This window comes from Schistocerca nitens, chromosome 5 (assembly GCF_023898315.1).
Source record: "Schistocerca nitens isolate TAMUIC-IGC-003100 chromosome 5, iqSchNite1.1, whole genome shotgun sequence".
NCBI lineage: Eukaryota > Metazoa > Arthropoda > Insecta > Orthoptera > Acrididae > Schistocerca > Schistocerca nitens.
The window spans coordinates 28,456,930-28,477,658 of record NC_064618.1 but is presented as its reverse complement, the minus strand read 5'-3'; the positions used below and the strand labels follow the sequence as shown (position 1 = coordinate 28,477,658).

Genomic DNA, 20,729 nt, shown 5'->3' with positions numbered 1-20,729 from the left:
GCCAAACAAGGATGCGACCGCCGTGATGCTATAAACAGAACATGGATTCATCCGACAAAATGACGTTTTGCCATTCGTGCACCCAGGTTCGTCGTTGAGTACACCATCGCAGGCGCTCCTGTCTGTGATGCAGCATCAAGGGTAACCGCTGCCATGGTCTCCGAGCTGATAGTCCATGCTGCTGCAAACGTCGTCGAACTGTTTGTGCAGATGGTTGTTGTCTTGCATACGTCCCCATCTGTTGACTCAGGGATCGAGACGTGGCTGCACGATCCATTACAGCCATGCGGATAAGATGCCTATCATCTCGACTGCTAGTGATACGAGGCCGTTGAGATCCAGCACGACGTTCCGTATTACCCTCCTGAACTCACCGATTCCATATTCTGCTAACAGTCATTGGATCTCGACCAACGCGAGCAGCAATGTCGCGATACGATAAACCGTAATCGGGATAGGCTACAATTCGACCTTAATCAAAGTCGGAAACATGGTGGTACACTTTTCTCCTCCTTACACGAGGCATCCCAACAACGTTTCACCCGGCAACTCCGGTCAACTGCAGATTGTGTATGAGAAATCGGCTGGAAACTTTCTCATGTCAGCACGTTGTAGGTGTCGCCACCGGCACCAACCTTGTGTGAATGCTCTGAAAAGCTAATCATTTGCATATCACAGCATCTTCTTCCTGTCGGTTAAATTTTGGCGTCTGTAGCACGTCATCTTCGTGGTGTAGCAATTTTAATGGTCAGTAGTGTAGATTTAAGTGTCAGGAAGTCTTTTCTGAAATATTTGTATGAAGTGTAGCCATATATGGATGTGAAAACATGGACGATAAATAGTTTGTACAAGAAGAGAATAGAAGCTTTCGAAGTGTGGTGCTACAGAAGAATGCTGAAGATTAGATGGGTAGATCACATATCTAATGAGGAGGTATTGAATAGAATTGGGGAGAAGAGGAATTTGTGGCACAACTTGACTAGAAGAAAGGATCGGTTGGTAGGACATGTTCTGAGGCATCAAGTTCAGTTGATCGACGAAAGAAAATGTTCAAACGTGCGTGAAATCTAATGGGACTTAACTGCTAAGCTCATCAGTCCCTAAGCTTACACACTACTTAACCTAAATTATCCCAAGGACAAACACACAAAACTATGCCCGAGGGAGGACTCGAACCCTCGCCGGTAACAGCCGCACAGTCCATGAGTGCAGCGTCCTAGACCGTTCGGCTAATCACGCGTGGCATCGACGAAAGAAAGAAGCATAAACATATTGAGTGAAATCAGGAATACAGAAATACAAGTCACGTAGGAATGCAAGAAATAGGAAGTGTAGGCAGGCTAAGGTGAAATGTCTGCATAAAAAACGTGAAGAAATCAAACAAGAATTGATTATCGTTAGGGCTGACTCAGTATACAAAAAAGTCAAAACAACCTTTGGTAAAATTAAAAGCAAAGGCAGTAATATCAAAAGAGCAAGTGGAATTCTCGACTGTTAAATGCAGAGGAGAGAGCAAATAGGCGGAAAGAGTTCACTGAGGGAAGGAATTGTCTGATGACGTAACAGAAGAAGAACGGGAGTCGATATAGAAGAGATAGGGGATCCAGTATTAGAATCAGAATTTAAGAGAACTTTGGAGGACTTAAGATCAAATAAGGCATAAGGGATAGATAACATTCCATCAGAGTTACTAAAATCATTGGAGGAAGTAGCAATAAAATGACTATTCACGTTGGTGTGTAGAATGTATGAGTCTGGCATACCATCACACCTCCGGAAAAACATCATTCACGCTACGCCGAAAACTGCAGGAGCTGACAAGTGTGAAAATTATCATACAATCAACATAACAGCCCATGCATTCAAGTTGCTGACAAGTTCAATACACAGAAGGATGGAAAAGAAAACTGAGGACCTATTAGATGACACTCAGTGTGGCTTTAGGAAAGAGAGGCAACTCTGACGTTGCGGTTGATAAAGGAAGCAACTGAAGAAAAGTCAAGAGATGTGGATTTGTCGGCCTGGAAAAAGAGTTCGACGATGTAAAATGGTGCAAGGTTCTTGGAAATTCTCTGTAAAAGAGAGTTAACGAATTCAATGTGTACATCAGAAATAGTGTGAATTGACATCTTTTCTTTACACATATTTTTAATACTATACTATGATTGGTTGGAAACAGAGAGGAGGGGACGTGGGGTAGAAAGAACATTAAACTGTTCCATCATCTTGGACTTTTAATACTGCGGTATGAATGGCTAGAGATGAGGAGGGCAGAACGGGGAGAGGGACTTTCAATTTCGCATTAGCACAATTGTGTCAGTTCTACAGTCTTGGATTTGTCATTTTTGATATTGCACACTGATTGGCTGCAGATAAGGAGTACTGCACTCGGTGTTGCAGAAAGGGGAGGGGGGAAGGGGGAGGGAAAAGAGGCGTTACTTTTCGTTGAAAAGGATGTTGATGTCGCTGATACGATGGCGTCACTGATGTGAGAAATGACGTCCCTGAATTTCGTCACTGCGCCTGCCCCAGTGTGTAAGCAACGGCAATGAAAATGTCAAAGGAAGTCAGGTGGCACATGCGACATTTTTTATTATTATTGATTTGGCCTTCTTAGAACCACACGAAATGACATGTATTCTTTCTTTTAGCCTTTGTTTCCTTCATTAGGTTTTCGTTATTTCTCCATGGTTTTCTCTTCTTTTTCTGTCCATATTATCCCGCTTTTTAATTTTTTTCTCATAGGAGCTCTTGAAACTTTTTATTCTTACTCTGAAAAATTCTCTTTTCTCTTATTCATTACTCCTTTGTTTCCATTTCGTTCAGGTCTGCTTTAACAACTTCGATCCATGTTATTGATGCTTTCGGGATTGTTTCAAAAAAGTTAAAAGTTCTATTATTCTTTTTTCATCCATCCCTTTTAGGAGTCCATAGAATAAATCTCACACCTTCATGATTGTGTCTAACATTCATTCTATTGTTTCATATATCTTCTTTATTAGTTCTTAATCTCCATTTGACATGACCATATATTGATCTCTGTATTTTCCTGATTATTTTCCTTCCCTTCTCTCCTATTTCACCTAACTATTTGCCTGTATATAAAGAAAGGTATTCTGAAGCGTAAAGTCATTCTGGTCTAATGCCACTGTTGAACTGCCAGAGCCTCGTATTTATGGATAAAGATTTCCTGTTATACAGTTTTTTTTTTTTTTTTTTTTTTTTGTTAACTGGAAAGTCACTTTCATTTTTGTTGCCCTTGCATAGATAGCTTCTGTGGCCAAAGAATTTGTCCGTATTATTTCACCTAGATATTAAATTTTATAACCTTATTTATTCGTCCTTAATCAGTTTTCTTGCATTTTGGTGCCTGCTTCGCAAGCGTCGTATACTATGCTTTTTTTAAAAGAGATATTCGTATGTACACAAGCTGTCTCATGTAGACAATTACCTGCTTTGTGGAATCTCTAGATGGCAACATCATCTGCAAAAGCTAAGCAATTAGTTCTCTGTATATCCAATTTTCTCGCAGATACGATTATTAAAATTCCTTTTTCTTCTCTTCTTTCCCTTCATTCTCTATCTTTTATAGTACAAAACTGAACACTCGTTTTGATTTGAGATACCTTGAAGGTATTTCCCGAGGACATGCAGCTTTACTGTATGATTAAATGATGATGGCGTCCTCTTGGGTAAAATATTCCGGAGGTAAAATAGTCCCCCATTCGGATCTCCGGGCGGGGACTACTCAAGAGGACGTCGTTATCAGGAGAAAGAAAACTGGCATTCTACGGATCGGAGCGTGGAATGTCAGATCCCTTAATCGGGCAGGTAGGTTAGAAAATTTAAAAAGGGAAATGGATAGGTTAAAGTTAGATATAGTGGGAATTAGTGAAGTTCGGTGGCAGGAGGAACAAGACTTTTGGTCAGGTGATTACAGGGTTATAAATACAAAATCAAATAGGGGTAATGCAGGAGTAGGTTTAATAATGAATAAAAAAATAGGAGTGCGGGTTAGCTACTACAAACAGCATAGTGAACGCATTATTGTGGCCAAGATAGACACAAAGCCCATGCCTACTACAGTAGTACAAGTTTATATGCCAACTAGCTCTGCAGATGATGAAGAAATTGATGAAATGTATGACGAGATAAAAGAAATTATTCAGGTAGTGAAGGGAGACGAAAATTTAATAGTCATGGGTGACTGGAATGCGTCAGTAGGAAAAGGGAGAGAAGGAAACATAGTAGGTGAATATGGATTGGGGGGAAGAAATGAAAGAGGAAGCCGCCTTGTAGAATTTTGCACAGAGCATAACTTAATCATAGCTAACACTTGGTTCAAGAATCATAAAAGAAGGTTGTATACCTGGAAGAATCCTGGAGATACTAATAGGTATCAGATAGATTATATAATGGTAAGACAGAGATTTAGGAACCAGGTTTTAAATTGTAAGACATTTCCAGGGGCAGATGTGGATTCTGACCACAATCTATTGGTTATGAACTGCAGATTGAAACTAAAGAAACTGCAAAAAGGTGGGAATTTAAGGAGATGGGACCTGGATAAACTGAAAGAACCAGAGGTTGTAGAGAGTTTCAGGGAGAGCATAAGGGAACAATTGACAGGAATGGGGGAAAGAAATACAGTAGAAGAAGAATGGGTAGCTCTGAGGGATGAAGTAGTGAAGGCAGCAGACGATCAAGTAGGTAAAAAGACGAGGCCTAATAGAAATCCTTGGGTAACAGAAGAAATATTGAATTTAATTGATGAAAGGAGAAAATATAAAAATGCAGTAAATGAAGCAGGCAAAAAGGAATACAAACGTCTCAAAAATGAGATCGACAGAAAGTGCAAAATGGCTAAGCAGGGATGGCTAGAGGACAAATGTAAGGATGTAGAGGCTTGTCTCACTAGGGGTAAGATAGATACTGCCTACAGGAAAATTAAAGAGACCTTTGGAGAGAAGAGAACCACTTGTATGAATATCAAGAGCTCAGATGGCAACCCAGTTCTAAGCAAAGAAGGGAAGGCAGAAAGGTGGAAGGAGTATATAGAGGGTTTATACAAGGGCGATATACTTGAGGACAATATTATGGAAATGGAAGAGGATGTAGATGAAGATGAAATGGGAGATAAGATACTGCGTGAAGAGTTTGACAGAGCACTGAAAGACCTGAGTCGAAACAAGGCCCCGGGAATAGACAACATTCCATTAGAACTACTGATGGCCGTGGGAGAGCCAGTCATGACAAAACTCTACCATCTGGTGAGCAAGATGTATGAGACAGGGGAAATACCCACAGACTTCAAGAAGAATATAATAATTCCAATACCAAAGAAAGCAGGTGTTGACAGATGTGAAAATTACCGAACTATCAGTTTAATAAGTCACAGCTGCAAAATACTAACGCGAATTCTTTACAGACGAATTGAAAAACTGGTAGAAGCGGACCTCGGGGAAGATCAGTTTGGATTCCGTAGAAATGTTGGAACACGTGAGGCAATACTAACCTTACGACTTATCTTAGAAGAAAGATTAAGAAAAGGCAAACCTACGTTTCTAGCATTTGTAGACTTAGAGAAAGCTTTTGACAACGTTAACTGGAATACTCTCTTTCAAATTCTGAAGATGGTAGGGGTAAAATACAGGGAGCGAAAGGCTATTTACAATTTGTACAGAAACCAGATGGCAGTTATAAGAGTCGAGGGGCATGAAAGGGAAGCTGTGGTTGGGAAAGGAGTGAGACAGGGTTGTAGCCTCTCCCCGATGTTATTCAATCTGTATATTGAGCAAGCAGTAAAGGAAACAAAAGAAAAATTCGGAGTAGGTATTAAAATTCATGGAGAAGAAGTAAAAACTTTGAGGTTCGCCGATGACATTGTAATTCTGTCAGAGACAGCAAAGGACTTGGAAGAGCAGTTGAACGGAATGGACAGTGTCTTGAAAGGAGGATATAAGATGAACATCAACAAAAGCAAAACGAGGATAATGGAATGTAGTCTAATTAAATCGGGTGACGCTGAGGGGATTAGATTAGGAAGTGAGACACTTAAAGTAGTAAAGGAGTTTTGCTATTTAGGGAGTAAAATAACTGATGATGGTCGAAGTAGAGAGGATATAAAATGTAGACTGGCAATGGCAAGGAAAGCGTTTCTGAAGAAGAGAAATTTGTTAACATCGAGTATAGATTTAAGTGTCAGGAAGTCGTTTCTGAAAGTATTTGTATGGAGTGTAGCCATGTATGGAAGTGAAACATGGACGATAACCAGTTTGGACAAGAAGAGAATAGAAGCTTTTGAAATGTGGTGCCACAGAAGAATGCTGAAGATAAGGTGGGTAGATCACGTAACTAATGAGGAGGTATTGAATAGGATTGGGGAGAAGAGAAGTTTGTGGCACAACTTGACTAGAAGAAGGGATCGGTTGGTAGGACATGTTTTGAGGCATCAAGGGATCACAAATTTAGCATTGGAGGGCAGCGTGGAGGGTAAAAATCGTAGAGGGAGACCAAGAGATCAATACACTAAGCAGATTCAGAAGGATGTAGGTTGCAGTAGGTACTGGGAGATGAAGAAGCTTGCACAGGATAGAGTAGCATGGAGAGCTGCATCAAACCAGTCTCAGGACTGAAGACTACAACAACAACAACCTTGAAGGTTTCACCAGAAAGTCAGTTTCGCATTTTGTATTTGCTAGTGCACATTTTATGAGTGCCATTGATTTGTTGTCAGCTACAAACTGTTGAATAATGTTTCCCTCAAGCGAAGCACTTGATTTTTTGATGTCTACAAGTCTTATATAAATGTTTTTGGATCGTATTCTTCTATACCTAATCACAGATTTCAGATTTACAATTTGTTCCACGCAGGATCGCCCATTTCTAAACATTTCTCGCTAGTTTGCTAGTTGCTGATATCGTTAGCTTTCTAGCCTGTTTTTTCAAATAATTTTGTAAGTCACCTCTATAGTTCTTCGGGTCAGCTTTATTTCTTTTTCTGTGAACTGAGTTAATTCATAATGCTTTCGAATCCTCTGGTATAGCTTCTGCTTTCCTGACTTTTTGAAAAACTTTGTATAGCTTCTTGACATTGTTTTCGATTTAGTTGGGGTGGGGAGAAAGTAGCTACAAAATTTTATGTGTTACTGATATTTTGATGGAAGTACAGATGTTTCTTATAAACAGGGACTATAGTAATAATTTGGTATATCATAGTGTGTATATCATCACAGTTACTGTACACATGTACCTGTTTAAGGAAGTGTGCTATGTGTCACAGGAGGTGTATGCAGTACTGGACTTTTCTCCGGACTAAATTTCAAATTATTTCGAATATCTTTCATAATGTGAATCCAGAAAATTAAAAGCCAAAAGCCTGATCCTGACCGTGAACTTAAGTGTCAGACATGATCCTGATCATCTTTGATCAGGCCAGAGCATCATTTTCACTGCATGCAGGATGATATACAAAAATTTTACTATTCTACAAAATGAATATTATATGATTTCCATGAGAAATAATATTTAATTAAGAAAGAAAGGTTGTAGGAACGCATTGGGCATTCAGGACAGCCTAGTCAAAAAATTTTAATTCTCACATCGAAAAATCAGGAGCAAGGGCAAGTACATGAGGCCTTCTATGACCGTAAGCGTGAGCACTAAATGTCGTCAGTGACCTTGAATTTGTTACGTAATCACACCATTCCTCCTCCAGTCCACTCTACCTTCCTTCCGTACTCTCCCCTCTCCACCCCTACAGTCACAGGCCAGTATTTTACCAGCGTTAGAGTGAAACAACAGCTAGTCAGTATGAAAGCTCCAGAGCCAACATATTGGCTATGCTGAAACTATCCACACAGATGAATTTTGTGTAAAATGGTGCCATGTTCAAAAGTAAGCAGTCATTTCCTTCCCATTATTTTACCAGCCATTGAAACGAAACCGCTAATTTCCATTTTGTTCTGTATACCTCCCACTTGACTATGAGCATCGTTATACCATTGTACCACGCTGGTACCAGAAGGGAGTTCCAAATTAAATGTTTCCACATCTAAATTGTCGGCGTTACTGTTCTTAAAATCTATGTTAGCTGAGAAAATATGTTTTTCAAGTGTCACAATGTTATTACCATGTCTAAAATGTCTGCATTATTGATCTATGAAACACAGTTGAAACAATGTGTTAGCTACTGCAATTAATGTAGTTAATATTTAACATACAAATGATGCCTAAAACGTGATTGTTGACTCTCAAATTAAGCAAAATGCTATTCCAATGTTGAGTTGTTTGTATTACTGTACAAAACAGTTGCAGAGAAAGTAACACCTGCAGTAATAGTTGACAGTTCATCATAGGCCTAATTCAGGCTGTGTAACTAAAACTAAATGAACAAGCGACATTTTAGCGGCGGAGAGGATAATGCGTCAAGAGAAATGTAATTAATGTTACTCAGCGGCTAAAGTGGCTATGTAGTGCGTTATCAGTGGTTTGGGAACAAAACAAAATCTCAGAAGATTGGGGTAAAGGAGTCATCACCCCTCTGTTCAATAAAGGGCGCCACGCTGCTGTCACACAGCCTGAGGCTGGCAGGAGAGACCATAGAAGTGAGACTTACAAAGATAGTAGAACCTTTGCTTGGGATAGAACAGCTTGGCTTCAGGAAAGACCGAGGTACTATGGACCTTATTTTTGCAGTAAGAATGCTGACAGAAAAGTACTGAGAATATGGAAGAAATCTTGTGACTGACAGTGTTCCTCGAAAGAAATTATGGGAATGTAAGGAAGACCTAAAGGTGCCAAAGTACCTAACTGATGAAGTCAAGATGCTATACCAAAAGTGTTTCAGCTGTGTCCAGATAGGCAACGGACGATCGGAATGGTTGAAACAAAGAGAGGTGTCCAACAAGGAAGTGACCTATCACCACTTCTGTTTGTAATAATAATAATAATGCAATGGTAGTACGAAATAAAATCTGCCAAGAAAATAGACAGCAAACCAAATGCCTTGGTTTTGCTGGTGATTTGATAGTATGGGGAGCGACAGAAGCTAAAGAACTTAATCTTTAAAACAACACATACGGAAATGACAGACTAAAAATAAGTAAAACGAAGGTAGTAGAAATGACAATCAACAGACAATGAACAACCTCAAATATATTTCTAGAAGGGGTTAAAGTAGAATCTGTTTCCAATTTCAAGTACCTAGGACGCATGATCTCGAAAGACAACACCATTAAGCAGGAAATGCTGAACAGGAAACAGAAAGCACCAGTTTTTACAGTCAAATCAAAACTTCTCTGGGATGATAAAATGCCATGAAATTCAAAAGCGACCATGTGCCACACCTATTTCGAACCAATTCTGTTTGGAAACATGTACCCTACTAAACAAAAACCTCAGCAGAATTCAGGCGAGTGAGATTCATTAGAACTATGAACCAAACAACTACAAAGGACAAAATGAGGAATGAGGTGAATAGAAAAGTGCCTGGTATTGAGGTTCCTGTCACCAGTCTCATAAAGAAAAAAGGGCTTCCGTGGTATGGGCACATAATGAGAATGAACAGCCAGAGACCAATAAAATTGTTAAGGCTTTCGTGTCCACTTGCTGACAAACTGCCTATTGGCTTCTGTCTCGGGTTCTTCGGCCGACGATTTTACAGGCGTTTCGCCAACACGAGTGGCTGGCATTGCAAAGCGTCACCCTCCACTGCCGATGGTGAACCAGAGTGAAATGTTAGTTCACTCAAAAATTCAGTCTTTGAAACAAAATAATATTATTTATTAAAATACATAAAGACTTTGAGTACAAAATGTATATAGCGCTGTTCTTGTAGCTGTATTGTTCTATAACAGCAGTAAAGAAATATACGAGGCTGGCATATTGATATAACCAATATTACTTACAGATTAAGCTGAAGTTGCCGATGAGAATTATTTTATCTTTGTACTACACATTAGAAGAAACAAAAACTGTCTGTATTATTTATAAAAATATGGAAAAACTTTTTCTATAACATTTGAAAACATACTTGGCACTTGTAATGTATCTTACAGGTTAACGTGCACTTCGCAACAGCTGATATATGCAGTCGCACAATGGAAAAAACATGACATTTGAAATAGCACTTTGAATGGCGGTAATACTGACACACATGTGTAAGAAATGATTGCTATTCTTTCAGCCCACAACTTCCACGTACTTTCCAGAGTCACCCAAACATTATAGTGATTCCGTAGTAGACTATTAACTTTTCTTGCCATACAAAACGTTTGTCATAATCTGCTGATGATGCTAACCAAATGCTGTGACGCCATTGGGACTACATGACACTTCACACCATGCATCATCATTATAAAGCAAAACCGTAAAAAATTGCCTTATTTTATATTCGGTTACGGACAAAAATGAAATGAAATTGTAACTAATTGCCCTATACATCACCATGTTACTGCAAAATTGTAATATACTGCCCCAAACATCGCCATATGACATTAAAATTGTAAATATTTGTCCCAAGCAAAGGAATGTTACAGCGAAATTGTAGTAAACTGCCCTGTACATAATCATATTACAGTGAAATCATAACAAATGCCCTATACATCGCTGTGTTACAGTAAAATTGTAATAAAATGCTCCATACCTCGCTATGTTACAGCAGAACTGTAACGAAGTGCCTCATACATCGACACGTTACCGCAAGATTATAACGAATCGCATCATACGTTGGTTGCTATGTTACACAACACTGTAAGAAACTACCCAATAGATTACGCTTCTACACAAAATTGTAACAAAGCGCCTCAGATGTCGAAATGTTACACGAAATTGTAACAAATTTCCTGATATCCTGACAGTGTATGTGCCAAAACCTGACAATTAGTGTCACCTAATGAATGTCATAACTGCAAAACAACACCAGATGCTGAAAATCTAATTAGATATTTAAAAGCTGATTTGAAGAAACCTAATGTAAAGAAACCAAAAACATATGTTTTATTTACCAAAATCGAGCCCCAACAAAATTATAATGCCTTGACTATATACAGTATGTGCAGACATCAGCTATCTCCAACACACCTGAAGAAGCATACATGCATTTATGTCAACTCAGCCAAGTATGATGTTCTTTTGGATTGAGTCGAAGTGACAGGCTTGAATGAGGACATGTTTCAAAACGAACTGACCAAGCACCGTTTAGAGATAAAAGGTAATAATTGATCAAGATAAATACAATTAACGTATTTGACTGTCCAGTCTGTATTTAGATCTTGAACCCACCTGTTCCACTAGCGTGTTTATCCTCCAACATCCCATACGACCGTTTCAAAAGTGTACCGTGAATATTAGGGATCCGGTAAAACATCAAATCTCCGACATCTCTGCGACCGGAAAAGATTCTGCAAGAACGGCATCAACGACGACTGTACGGAATCGTTCAACGTGACAGAAGTGCAACTCCTCCGCAGATTGCTGCAGATTTCAATGCTGTACCACAACAAGTGTCAGCGTGGGAAGCATTCAACGAAACATCATCGATATGGGCTTTATGGCTGCGCGACACAAAGCTTTACGCCTCGCCTGGGCCCGTCAACACCGGCATTGGACTGTTGATGACGGCCAACATGTTACCTGGTCGGACGAGTCTCGTTTCCAATTGTCTCGAGCAGATGGACGTATACTAGTCTGGAGACAACCTCACGAATCTATGGGTCCTGCATGTCATCAGGGGACAGTTCAAGCTGGCGGAGGCTCTGTGATGGAGTGGGGCGTGTGCAGTTGGAGTGATATGGGACCCCTGGTACGTCTAGATACGTCTCTGACAGGTGACACGTACTAAGCATCCTGTCTGATCACCTGCATCCATTCGTGTCCACTGTGCATTCCGACGGGTTTGAACTGTTTCAGCAGGAGAATGGGACAACCCACACGTCCAGAATTGGTACAGAGTCGCTCTAGGAACACTCTTCTGAGTTTAAACACTTCCGCTGGCCACCAAACTCCCCAGACATGATCATTATTGAGCATGTCTGAGATGCCTTGCAACGTGCTCTTCAGGAGAGGTCTTCACCACCTCGTACTCTTACGGATTTATGGACAGCCCTGCAGGATTCATGATGTCAATTCCCTCCAGCACTACTTCAGACATTAGTCGAGTCCATGCCACGTCGTGCTGAGGCACCTTTGCGTGTGTGGGGACGCCCTACACGATATTAGGCAGCATCTTCAGTGTAGCACGATAGTACAAATAACTTGAACGTGTCGATAACATTGAGATAATCACTGTGTGTGTGTGTGTGTGTGTGTGTGTGTGTGTGTGTGTGTGTGTGCGTTTGTGTTAACGCATTTTTGAGAAATAGAACAAACAGTTTAGATATGGAAGTACTTCAAGCTGTAACAGTATTCTATATATCATTTTGTATTTTTTACATATGTTTTACACATGGTAATAATATTATTACACCTGAAAAGCATATTGTTTTAGTTAATATATGTTTCGCAGAATCATAATATAGACAATTTAGGTATGTAAAAATTCAGTTTGATCCTCCACTTGCCTCACAATATCTGTGGTACAATGATCAAACCAGACTTTTTGTTGTAAGTGTTGTGCAACACCATTGCACAAAAAAATTACCGCAAGTAAATGGAAATTTGTTCATTGCAATACTAAAACAATGTACTTGCAGTTTGGACTTAACTAATACGAACATGTTCAGGACTGAAAACCAAGTATCATAAATAACAGTCACTTCCAGAAGTGAACACCTGTCCAGAGACGAAGCTATTTATCTCGTTGATACCGAGGATTCAGTGGTCCTTATCATTGAAGGCTGTTTGATGGTTGGTGGCAGATTCCTGACTGGTGGCTACTATCTTCAAACTGTCACCACCATGATCTTTGACATGTGTAGCTGATGTCTTCTGATGGAGAACTGTCGAAGACAGACTTCTGTCAGTCAGTGATAAACTGCTGGTCGTTGAGGACTCTGAAATTTTGGTTCCACCGATGATGAACTCCATTGGTCTCCTGATGAACTATGGCAATGAATGGCTGCCAATTCACTGATCCAACAGTTTTGAAGCAGCACAAACTACTACCCTACTTCTCTTGGCTGGGCAGTGACGTGGTGGGATCTAACATCCTTCCCCCCCCCCCCCCCCACAGGGGGCGAGGTGAGGCCTCTTCCTCTTCTGCGGCTTTGGCTGCTACTGTCGCTTGGTGAACGAGTTGCAACTCTATCTGAGGCTGCATACAGACTCTGATGGGCTCTATGTTCGTCAGCTCCAGTGTATTGACATGTGGTGGTAGCTAGTTGACATGTTTCTGTCAAGTCCATCTGTCTGCCATCAGTATGCATGTGCACTGTGTTGCTGTGATGACAGATCATCCTACACCATATGGGACCATTATAGCCCTCAAAATCCCATATGCTGTTGGCGAATTCTCTGGGGACAGTGCTGCATCATTAGTGGAGCGGTGTGAGAGGGTTCTCATCTTTCAACCGTGCAACATCTCTGCAGCAGAAGCGCCCACATGGAGAGAAGAGGCATTAGTAAACAGTTCTCTAACGCATAGTCAGGAGTGAGTTTATTCTTCTGTGCCTTGAATGTCTGAATGAAGCATCCAGATGAAATGGTGTGCTGCACAGCTTCTGGATCCCACGGGTTATGCAGAAAACTTCGAATTGTAATCCAGTGGACAGGGCGCCATTATATGTGATAATTGCTGCAGCGAGATCCTCTCCAGCGAAAATTTGTTTCAGAAGAGGAACGATTTGAAGTGTCGCTGTGTGCTCATCCTGACTAGATAAGAGTAACTTGTGTAGGAGTGTACAAGAATTAGCTGATTCATATCGAGAAAATGTTGGCATAATGCAGATGGAGCTCCATTGCCAGAGGCCAAGAAAAATAGGATTTTGGAGGTGCTGCTTGGTACCTTCAACTAAGCAAACAAGTACAATGCATGCACTCAGTACCCGTTTCCATCCCTTTACAGCGTACATGTCGGCGAGTAGTAGAGCCCAGTGACATCTACGTTAAAAGCTACGAGACGTCTGAACATAGCGCCATTCAGATGACCATCTGCGCCTTGCACTCCACAGTGTGGAAGAGGATGACCCCTGGTAGTTTTTCGAGGCCAATAAAGTACAGGTTCAGGATGAATCAACGACTTTTTGTTGAAGGCAACTCCGATTGCGTGAAGTGTTTGATCGTTTTACCCATGGCAGCAGCAGCAGTGGCCCTGGCGTCGAGCGAGAGGCCTTGTTGGAGATGGCGTCAACTCTGACACATGCTTCTCAAGAAGCTTAAAAAATTGTATTGCTGCCCGCTGTGTGACAGATCGCCGACGTTACTGTGAGTGGCGGATGTCCAAAACCAAATCTCCTAGTTGTATGCTAACAGAAAGAGACACCTATGTTGTACATGTTGCTGTGTCCTAATGGGAATATAAGCCTCAGGATTAAATAGAGTTAACAGCAATTTTTGGCAGAGGCAGAAATTCAAACCCATACACGTTACTGTGAAACTTCTTTATGAGAAAACTAGGGTCAGGGTTGCCTGTTCAATTTCAGGATAGCCATGCAGTACCGTGTTCATGGTATTCGATACAAACGCAGTATGCTTGCCTCCTGTACCAATACTGCCCCGACGCGCATGTCTAATGCATCTGCAGCCAGGATCAAGGGTTTCTTTGGATCATATGGAAACCTGGACATCAGTAAGACTGCTGTTTGGTTGTGGGATAGAGAACGTGTCCCTAGTACCTGCTCTCATTTTGGATATAGGAATATGTATCCAAATTAATGGAGAGCCTTGACCAGACCATAGTATAGAGCAACCGGCCGAAGCTGTAGCTGTGATGGTGGGTGGCGGTCCTGGCGAAGGCTATCGTCGAGGTGGTTCTCAGAGCCCAGAACCTTCCGAATCAGAAACTCCAGATACCTCTGAAACAATACCAGGGCAGAACTGATGGCAAAAAAAGAGTTTCTTGCAGCTGTAGGGCCGAATGGGCAGGTGGACCACCGTCAGCTGCTGCCTTTCACATCGAGGTGTGATAGAGAGCAAGCACCAGTTACATCGATGCAGGAGAAGAACCGTCTGTGATTCAAAGTCGTTATGACTTTTTCTGCCTTAGAAATGGGGTATGTGTCTACCACAAAAGTTTTCTTGAAATACCTACACCGACGAAGATTCGACAACGACCAGTGGGGCGGCCCACGAGTTCTTATAGACAGGTTTGATGATGCCATCCACCGCCTGCCTGTCTAGCGCCTCTTTAACTTTGTGCCACAAGACAAACGGAATGGGAAGACGTTTACAACTTTTGGGGATCATGTCAAGGTGCAAGATAGGTGTACGTTTTAGCCCTGGACGCTCCCGTGGGAACCTGGAAGAAGCATTTTGTACTTGCCACAGAGTTGTGCACACGCATCCTCCCCACCTGTTATCCGGAGGTTCTTTGCCAAACCGTGGACTGTGAAGCCAACCAGTTGAAAAAGATCCAGTCTCATTAATACACAGCTGTTTGTAATTATGCGGAGTGTACCCAGCACCCACATTACACCCACATTACACCGACCATCGATTTGAATTGTCTTACTGCTGTAACTCGTTTGCTTGTCGTGAAAACTGGATAATTGTTGACCAGCAATGACAACATATATAGCACTGTTTATGACAGCTTTCGAGAACCAGCGTCAACTTGAAATCGGACGTTGAATCCATTTAGTTCAACATCTAATAATATTACTTTATCACCTTCAGAAAGAATATCGCACACATTATTTTCAAAATCGTGACTATCACATTGAAACTAAAGCAACACACATAAGGTGACACCGGTACAAGCGGAGCACCTGATGGTGCGGCGTTGCCCGCTGTAAGCAAACACTTGCTTTGTGACCTCGTCTTTTTCGCTACAATACGCACTTTATGTTTTTGTAAAAACCTGTCTGTCTATTATTAGAGCACAAGATTTAACTTTAGGAGACAGATGTCCAATGGCTGTTTGCTCCTGTTTTTGAGAGACAGTATTGTCCTTAGACCTACGGTAGGCCGGCCGAAGTGACCGTGCGGTTAAAGGCGCTGCAGCCTGGAACCGCAAGACCGCTACGGTCGCAGGTTCGAATCCTGCCTCGGGCATGGATGTTTGTGATGTCCTTGGGTTAGTTAGGTTTAACTAGTTCTAAGTTCTAGGGGACTAATGACCTCAGCAGTTGAGTCCCATAGTGCTCAGAGCCATTTTTTGAACCTACGGTAGGATTTTCCGTCCCGTTAACCTTTCCGACTGAAAGATGTGTCGCCACTATGAAACTGTGACTGGAAAACTTCGGTTCCTCCGCGTTCGGCAGCTTGCTCCATTTGATTTGCCAGTTAAAAGGCTCGAATAATTCGTAAACACTTTGAAACAGGGGATTATTCAAGCGAATATAATTTCGCAGTCTGCGTCTGGAGCATGAATGATAAGCATATCCCTAATCACTGTATCAGCATTAGAAAGATTACAGTCCTGGCTTCCACACTTGAATTTACACTTCCGAGTGATGCTTTTCAACACGGAAACTCTTTTCTTAAATAAAGATTGGGGTTGTTATATGTCATACAAAATGTATGGAGTTCACAACCATTAGGGTATTAATCTCAAAATACACTCCTGGAAATTGAAATAAGAACACCGTGAATTCATTGTCCCAGGAAGGGGAAACTTTATTGACACATTCCTGGGATCAGATACATCACATGATCACACTGACAGAACCACAGGCACATAGACACAGGCAACAGAGCATGCACAATGTCGGCACTAGTACAGTGTATATCCACCTTTCGCAGCAATGCAGGCTGCTATTCTCCCATGGAGACGATCGCAGAGATGCTGGATGTAGTCCTGTGGAACGGCTTGCCATGCCATTTCCACCTGGCGCCTCAGTTGGACCAGCGTTCGTGCTGGACGTGCAGACCGCGTGAGACGACGCTTCATCCAATCCCAAACATGCTCAATGGGGGACAGATCCGGAGATCTTGCTGGCCAGGGTAGTTGACTTACACCTTCTAGAGCACGTTGGGTGGCACAGGATACATGCGGACGTGCATTGTCCTGTTGGAACAGCAAGTTCCCTTGCCGGTCTAGGAATGGTAGAACGATGGGTTCGATGACGGTTTGGATGTACCGTGCACTATTCAGTGTCCCCTCGACGATCACCAGTGGTGTACGGCCAGTGTAGGAGATCGCTCCCCACACCATGATGCCGGGTGTTGGCCCTGTGTGCCTCGGTCGTATGCAGTCCTGATTGTGGCGCTCACCTGCACGGCGCCAAACACGCATACGACCATCATTGGCACCAAGGCAGAAGCGACTCTCATCGCTGAAGACGACACGTCTCCATTCGTCCCTCCATTCACGCCTGTCGCGACACCACTGGAGGCGGGCTGCACGATGTTGGGGCGTGAGCGGAAGACGGCCTAACGGTGTGCGGGACCGTAGCCCAGCTTCATGGAGACGGTTGCGAATGGTCCTCGCCGATACCCCAGGGGCAACAGTATCCCTAATTTGCTGGGAAGTGGCGGTGGGGTCCCCTACGGCACTGCGTAGGATCCTACGGTCTTGGCGTGCATCCGTGCGTCGCTGCGGTCCGGTCCCAGGTCGACGGGCACGTGCACCTTCCGCCGACCACTGGCGACAACATCGATGTACTGTGGAGACCTCACGCCCCACGTGTTGAGCAATTCGGCGGTACGTCCACCCGGCCTCCCGCATGCCCACTATACGCCCTCGCACAAAGTCCGTCAACTGCACATACGGTTCACGTCCACGCTGTCGCGGCATGCTACCAGTGTTAAAGACTGCGATGGAGCTCCGTATGCCACGGCAAACTGGCTGACACTGACGGCGGCGGTGCACAAATGCTGCGCAGCTAGCGCCATTCGACGGCCAACACCGCGGTTCCTGGTGTGTCCGCTGTGCCGTGCGTGTGATCATTGCTTGTACAGCCCTCTCGCAGTGTCCGGAGCAAGTATGGTGGGTCTGACACACCGGTGTCAATGTGTTCTTTTTTCCATTTCCAGGAGTGTAGTTTAATTAATTTCTCCTTTACTTTTGTACATCGTACTTCGTAAGGGTCACTATCAGGAAAGAGTTGCTGCACCAAGTTAAGGAAGTGAGAACCGACGCTTGATAATAACAAACTAGGTTTCGTTACTTCACCGAATGTTGCGCATGCCGACTAACGCAAGGTCCATCAAGAAAATTTATAAAGTTCAATGTTTGGAAAGAGAACTGCCTCAGGCTCCAATAAAAGCACTGACTGATGTGAAGTCTACATATACATGTACATCCGAAAGCCACCGTGCAGTGCCTGTTGAACGGTACCCTGTACCACTACTAGTCATTTCCCTTCGTGTTCCACTTACATAGTGAGGGAAAAATGATTATCTATATGCCTCTGTACAAGCCCTACTGTCTCTTCGTGGTCCTTACGCAAAATGTAATTTGGCGGCAGCAGAATCGTTCTGCAGCCAGCTTCAAATTCCAGTTCCCTAAATTTCTTCAGTGGTGTTCCTCGAAAAGAGCCTCGCCTCCCCTCCAGGGATCCCCATTTGAGTTTCTGAAGAATCTCCGTAATACTTGCGTATTGTTCGAACCTACTGACAACAAATGCAGCAGCTAGCCTCTGCATTTATTCCTTGTCTTCGTTCAGTCAGACTTGCTGCGAATCACAAACACTCTAGCAGTACTCAAGAATGGGTGCTCCAGGATCCTACAGTCAGGTTGGCATCCAACCACTGTCCAGGGCCTCTGCAGACACGTATTTGACTTGGAAAATCAATCACTGGAGTAAAATTGTCCTCATTCATAAGTCCCACTTCGATCTGAGCCCTGATGATCGTCGAAGACGTGTCTGGTGACGCCCTAGAAATTGGTGGGATACGAGCGTGGATGGTGCTCGACATACGTCCAACGGTCTGGGGTGCCATTTCACTTCATAGCAAGACGCCTTTGGTTACCATCCGCGACACCCTTACAGCACACTGGGATGTCGACGGTATTCTGCTCTTTATTTTGTTGCCCTTCCTGCCAAGCCATCCTGGGCTTGCATTTCAGCGAGATAATGCCATCCGGCAATGGCGAGAGCTTCTACTGCTTGTCTTCGTGGTTGCAAAACTCGTCCTTACCCAGTAAGGTCGGCGGATCTCTGCACGACTGAGAACATTTGGGAGTATTATGGGCAGGGCCTTCCAATCATCTAGGGATTCTGAGTATCTAACGCATCAACTGGTCAGAATTTAGCAAGATATCCCACATCCAACGACTCTATTAATCAATGCCAAGCCAAATAACTGGTTGGATAGGTATCAGAAGTGGACCAACACGTTACTGACTTCCATAATTTGTGATGCTCTTTCTCTTGAATAAATCATCCAATTTTTCTGAAATTATGATCATTTGTTTGTCTGTATATGTACATCACATCTATTGATTTTCGTCCCATTCAGATAATTCCTTCGTGGTGCATCTTCTCTATGTGTTAGAGATTATATATGACGTTATGTGGCTGGCACTGGAGGCACGACTACTGTAACCAGATACCCACATCATCACAGGACTTGCAGTTACAGGATCAGAGAGCAGTACAACACACAGTACACACAGAGAACGACACAACAGCACCAATACATGTCCTTGCAATCAGAATTTACATATGTACAATCTTACCTGTTATTTCCGCACTTGTGAGTGTCTACTAAAGTGAGAAAACGAGCTGTTTATGCACACAGTCATACATAACATATTACCTAAGCAGCATCAGTCAATGTAATTCAGACTGCTGCCTTAAATCGCTGTTAGATTTCTATGTTTCTATTTTATTTTGCAGCTGCATCGATTCAACGAAAACTTGCGGCTGTGTCGATTCAACTACAACTTCACCAAGTGCAACAGAATCGCCTTCAAGTACAGCACCACCTTCCTCAGCTGACCCAACACCAGAACCCTCGAGTGACTCAACATCGCCTTCCAGCGCAACACCAGCACCATCAAGTGATCCAATATCACCTTCCAGCGCAACACCAGCACCATCAAGTGATCCAACATCACCTTCCAGTGCAACCCCACAACCCTCGACTGACCCAACGTTGCCTTCCAGTGCAACACCAACACCCTCAAATACACCTTCAACAACAACTCCTCCATCTGATGGAAGTCCATGTTCCACACCACTGGAAAAAGTTCCTGATCCTGAAAAGTGCGACAGTTACTATGAGTGCAGTGTTATGTTTGTGTGGACTTACGTCCAATGCAATAATGGTTTTTACTTCAACAGAGAGGACTTGGAGTGTAAGTATGGTAACTGTCCATACAGCTATTCTTTTTGGATGCAATAATAATTTTTACTTTATAATCTCAATGTGAGTTTCAACTTTGATATTTTTGCCCCTAGGCATTTCAAATGATATCAGAAATGTTTTACGATTTCTTTTGACCAAAACAGAAGCGAGCACATCTCTTTAGTGCACCTGTTTGTACTGTTTGTATATTTTATCTTGCTCTACACAATTCCCATTTCAGCCAATGAATATAAATTGCTTCACCAATGTGTATGCCAATAGCAATTCAACTGCAGCTAACACAACTGAAATTGCTATCTGAAAAATATATGACATCTAACTTTCCTGTACCGACAAATACGTAGTACAGAGCAATGCCGACTGTCGAACCATGCTTT

At 42.6% G+C, this 20,729-nt stretch overlaps 1 protein-coding gene across 1 annotated transcript in view; it reads left to right on the top strand.

Moving 5' to 3' along the window:
* The window catches only part of LOC126260215 (uncharacterized), a 106,558-nt gene extending 86,147 nt beyond the window's left edge, over positions 1-20,411 (top strand). The window contains exon 5 of the mRNA XM_049957511.1: positions 19,881-20,411. Within this exon, the coding sequence (XP_049813468.1) occupies positions 19,881-20,388 (508 nt within the window). The 3' untranslated portion in view covers positions 20,389-20,411. The remainder of the gene's footprint in view (positions 1-19,880) is intronic.
* The last annotated feature ends 318 nt before the right edge of the window (positions 20,412-20,729 follow it).